The sequence below is a fragment of the Montipora capricornis genome, chromosome 6, assembly GCF_036669925.1.
Source record: "Montipora capricornis isolate CH-2021 chromosome 6, ASM3666992v2, whole genome shotgun sequence".
NCBI lineage: Eukaryota > Metazoa > Cnidaria > Anthozoa > Scleractinia > Acroporidae > Montipora > Montipora capricornis.
The window spans coordinates 30,271,251-30,275,610 of record NC_090888.1 but is presented as its reverse complement, the minus strand read 5'-3'; the positions used below and the strand labels follow the sequence as shown (position 1 = coordinate 30,275,610).

The window sequence follows — 4,360 nt, the reverse complement described above, 5'->3', positions numbered from 1 at the left end:
CTGTTTTCGAAAAAGAGCGAGCCAACAAGTGTTTCACCTCAACTTATTTGGCATTTTCTCTTTTTAAAATTATTTTTGCTCCTAAACCAGTTGTATAGCTGGGATCGAGGCCTTGCCATATAAAGATTCCATAATTTAAATAATGAAGCCGTCTGAGTAGTTAACTTCCTTTAAGCCACCTGTTTTTCAGTAACGTTCACGCGTGTTCAAACGCCTAGTATTGCAGATCGGTCTAAGGATGGCGATTTCAAACTATACACAAGACGATGTGCTTCAGTCGTTCAGACAATTATGTGCAGCACAATCAATTGCAACTGAAGAAGTTCACAAGGAACTAACAATATTGGCTGTCGTGAACATTTTCTTATCCATTTTTGCAATTTTGGGGAATACTGTGATCCTCGTAGCGCTCAACAAGGTGTCTTTTCTTCATTCACAATCAAGGCTCTTGTTTCGAAGCTTGGTGACAACTGATCTTTGTGTTGGTATCATTGTAGAGCCTCTGTTCGTTGGTTTTCTTATTTCGATTGTAAAGGAAAACTGGATTCTTTGCTTCTATATGGCACAAGTTTCTGGTGTCACAGGTTATGCTTTGTGTGCTACATCTTTACTGATATTGACCGCAATAAGCGTGGACAGACTTCTCGCCCTGTTGCCAGGGATAAGATACCGGCAAGTTGTAACTACGAGGCGAGTGAGATTGATGGTTACCTTATCATGGGTTGTAACAATTTTCTTTTCAACTATGTACAGTTGGAATTACAGGATAAGTTTATGGTATGTTCAGACACTAATCATACTGTGTTCCTTTATCTCATTAATTTCCTACACAAAGATATTCCTAAGGCTTCGCCACCATCAAGTACAAACACAAGATCGCATTAATCCTGCCCATAGCTTTCCAACAAGGATGGCGCGATTCAGAAAGACAGTGATCAGTGCACTGTGGGTACATTTAGCATTTGTTTTTTGCTATCTACCACTTGTAATAGTGAAGGTTTTGGAGGTCGTATTTGGACTATCTTCCTCCCTTCGAATTGCAAATTTATCTTCAGGCACATTGGTTTATCTGAACTCGGCAATGAACCCAATTATTTACTGCTGGAGAATCACAGAAGTCAGAAAGGCAGTGAGAAATATGTTAAAGAAAACTTTTGCCCGCTGAATGGATTTTGTAAACTTAGCTGCAACTGCAATTTACAACATTGGCTGGGGAATAAGCATCATATAGAGCGGGAGTGTCTTGAATATATGAGATGCTTGTCCTTCGTTAGTTCATTAGTTAGTTAGTAATTCTTCAGCCGTCTCTTCCTGTCTAACAATTTCTTGTTTTAGTCTACCAGCCAATAATCCAGGCTTTCTTCAATGCAGTATTCTCTCTGCCAACTCTACTTAGTGCATAGGTTGTCCATAATCAATATCATTTTACTTGCGCGTTCACTTTTTCCAACAAACGGTCCTTTGAAACTATAACTATAACTATAGAAATAAAATCAAAATCTATTTGTTACCTAGTTTTTATGGGAACAACTCTGTTTGCAAATGCGCGAATGGTGGGAACAAATTGATATCATTATTAAGAAATTGAAATTTATTCCACAACGAAAAAATATTTTCCACCGCTCATAACATATCTTACATTGATCGTCATTGTATGCGGTTTACTATACTTAATGATTTAGATACCAAATTAAAGGCTTGATTAAAGAAGAAATTTCAGTGATGTAATTGGAGGAGTACAGGAAATAAAAAAAAAACCTTTTATCCAGGATGGTATCCGATGAGTTTTTTTTTTTTTTTTCAGTAATTTTTTCAATTGTGGAAAAAAATATCGCGCTATGAAACAAATGGACAAATGCTCGCATATTTTCTGAAAAAAAAATGGTGCTGCAGCCGACATTGAGACTGTCCTAGGAAAGGGAGCTTAACTGTGAGAAACTCTATCGTGGTAGTTAAAGAAACGACATATCATTTGTGTTTCCTGTAATCGCACTTTTTGCTTAACGATGTAGACAAGTGCTCTCTAGAGCGCAAAATGTTAACCTTTTTTGCTTAATTAAATGAGTCAGGAACAGCTGTTTGCTAGCTTTTACAGAGATAAAATGACAAAGGTGACAACTCAGTTTGCGATAGCCTTGTGCAGGCGTAGGTGGCAACTTACTTTTCGATAGTCTTGCTGACGCCATCTTGAAAGACAGAGACTCTGTCTAGTCCTTCATGTTCGATCCCCACTTTCGCCCCAGCTTTTGGCTATTAAGTCATCGCTCCACAAACCCACCGCTAACCGAGGCCAACATGTCGTTCAGAAAGAGCCGCGTTAAATCCCGGCTTTGGACTCGTTAAATCCCGGGGGTCGGGGGGCCGGAGTTTTAATTGACTAATGGATTATATATATGGTTGCTTTTCGTCAAGGCTAAACAAAAAAAATCCAAAATTGTTTTATCCCGTAAATTTGTTGTTTAAAGGAGAACTGAAGATAAAAGTGAAATATTTTTTCCTTCGCCAAATTTGTAGTACCTGACTTAGTTAAAGGAAATAATCGAGTATTTGAGGGGTTCCTTACATTTTGACGTTTTTATGAGGCCAGAAAGATCCCTATTGATCACTCGATGGAAGTCCGCCATTTTGGCTGTACTATAGCAGGCTTGGGCGCCTGTTTAAAATGAAGTCCTTCTCAAGGAATAGATCATCCGAGTTTAGAAGGAAAAACTTGCCAAATATCCAGCACTGTCACATCTGTTCGGATCATTTCGAACCCTGCTGTTTTGAAGGTGTCTTGGCCACAGCGGTCGATACAATAATTGCATGTAATTGATGAAATATTAACTTTGCGACTCCATCGATTCCATTTACACCCAGTGAGTAAGCTATGTTTTCTTTAGTCGGGAGATTTCAGTGGCAAACCCAGCGCAGGAGAAGTGAACCGAAAAGTTGTTTTTGCAAGCAACCGGGGCATGTCATTTCGTGAATAGCCTTCGCACTTCAAGCTGGGTTTTATAAACTCGACAACGATCATAAAGATGTTTAATTAAAGTTTGAAAATTCGCAAAACTACGAACAGAGCTTATGTGTTTACATACATGTTGTTCATTAATCGAAGCGCTCACAATCCACGTGCTTGACACAGACCCCACTATGGCAGTCACTATAGCACTCACGGTCGAAAAGCTAGAATGCTGCGTTACACAACGAATAGCTCGATCGGCCGGCACATCTGTTAATAAACAATTATTGGATGAGGTTGAGCATGATATCATGAATTCTCAAAACCGAGGTCTGTGTTGTCTGCCGAAGCGGAAGGCTGAGGCAGATAACACAGACACGAGGTTTTGATAACTCATGATATCATGCGAAAACCGAATTCAATAATTGTTTATTATACATGTTTCACATAATTTATCCTCAGAAACAGAAGCGAAGCGTTCAGCCATTTTGTTTCTAAGGAGAACACTCCAAGGGGCTTAGTAACCAGGCAGACGTTGAACTTGACATGATAAATGTAATATCTGCAGCAGATATTACATTTATCATGTCAAGTTCACAAGCTATTGTGAATAATAACAATTAAGAGCTGTAAGCTAAAGTTTCTCAAATTGAATCGAAATGACAGACAAAACAATAGCAGCCAACAGAATCTCGTAGTAATCAAGTTGTTTTTATTGCCTTTTGAATACAATCAATTCACCTGACATTTTGTTCATAGCTCCGCTATCTCATGGGAGCAGATGCATTCCTTTTCTTGCTGTCCCGGCCTCCCAGTTCAAGCAAAAATCACAGCGGCACTAAGTCATATTTCCCCTTCTTTAGTCTTCCCGTTCGGTTGCTTCCTCTTCCTCGGATCCTGAACTTTCTCGCATTGGTTCGAAAGAATATGATTCAAGTTATGCCATAAACGTATGTGTATTAACGACGACGAAAGCGGAGTACTATGTTGAGACTTAAACGTCAAATAACAGAAGATTTTAGTGAAAACCAGCTGCTTGCTTGTGCGCAATGACGTCACAACATGGCGGCGGACATTCCTTTTTTGAAAGTAACCGGAAGAAAAAGCAAACAAATGGCGGGCGTTCAAATTGGAAAAACAACGAAGGATTTTGGGCAAATTCAAGGCCTTTCAAGATGAAAAAGGACTTTTTCCTGTTTTTTTCGGTAAAGGACGTTATATTTCGACAATAATAAGACAAAAAAAAATTTGATCTTCTAGCCTTCAGTTCTCCTATAAGTAAGGCCAGTAAGAATAAAGCCAAGCCAGTAAGAATAACGCCAAGCCTAAAAGCTCTGCTTGGCTAAATCTGTATATTATATTCGTTTCTTCACTGAGACGCGAATTCTGAGAAAATAATATAATTCAGAGAAAAAG

General features: G+C 38.9%; 1 protein-coding gene across 1 annotated transcript; it reads left to right on the top strand.

Moving 5' to 3' along the window:
* Positions 1–238: 238 nt before the first annotated feature.
* On the top strand, positions 239–1,165 carry LOC138053618 (adenosine receptor A3-like). Its single transcript, XM_068900219.1, has one exon. It carries the CDS (start codon positions 239–241, stop codon positions 1,163–1,165), a length of 927 nt encoding a protein of 308 aa, XP_068756320.1.
* Positions 1,166–4,360: the final 3,195 nt, after the last annotated feature.

What these genes read in the sequence shown, in the direction of transcription:
- LOC138053618 (XM_068900219.1), top strand. Translation starts at nt 239, where the DNA reads ATGGCGATTTCAAACTATACACAAGACGATGTGCTTCAGTCGTTCAGA.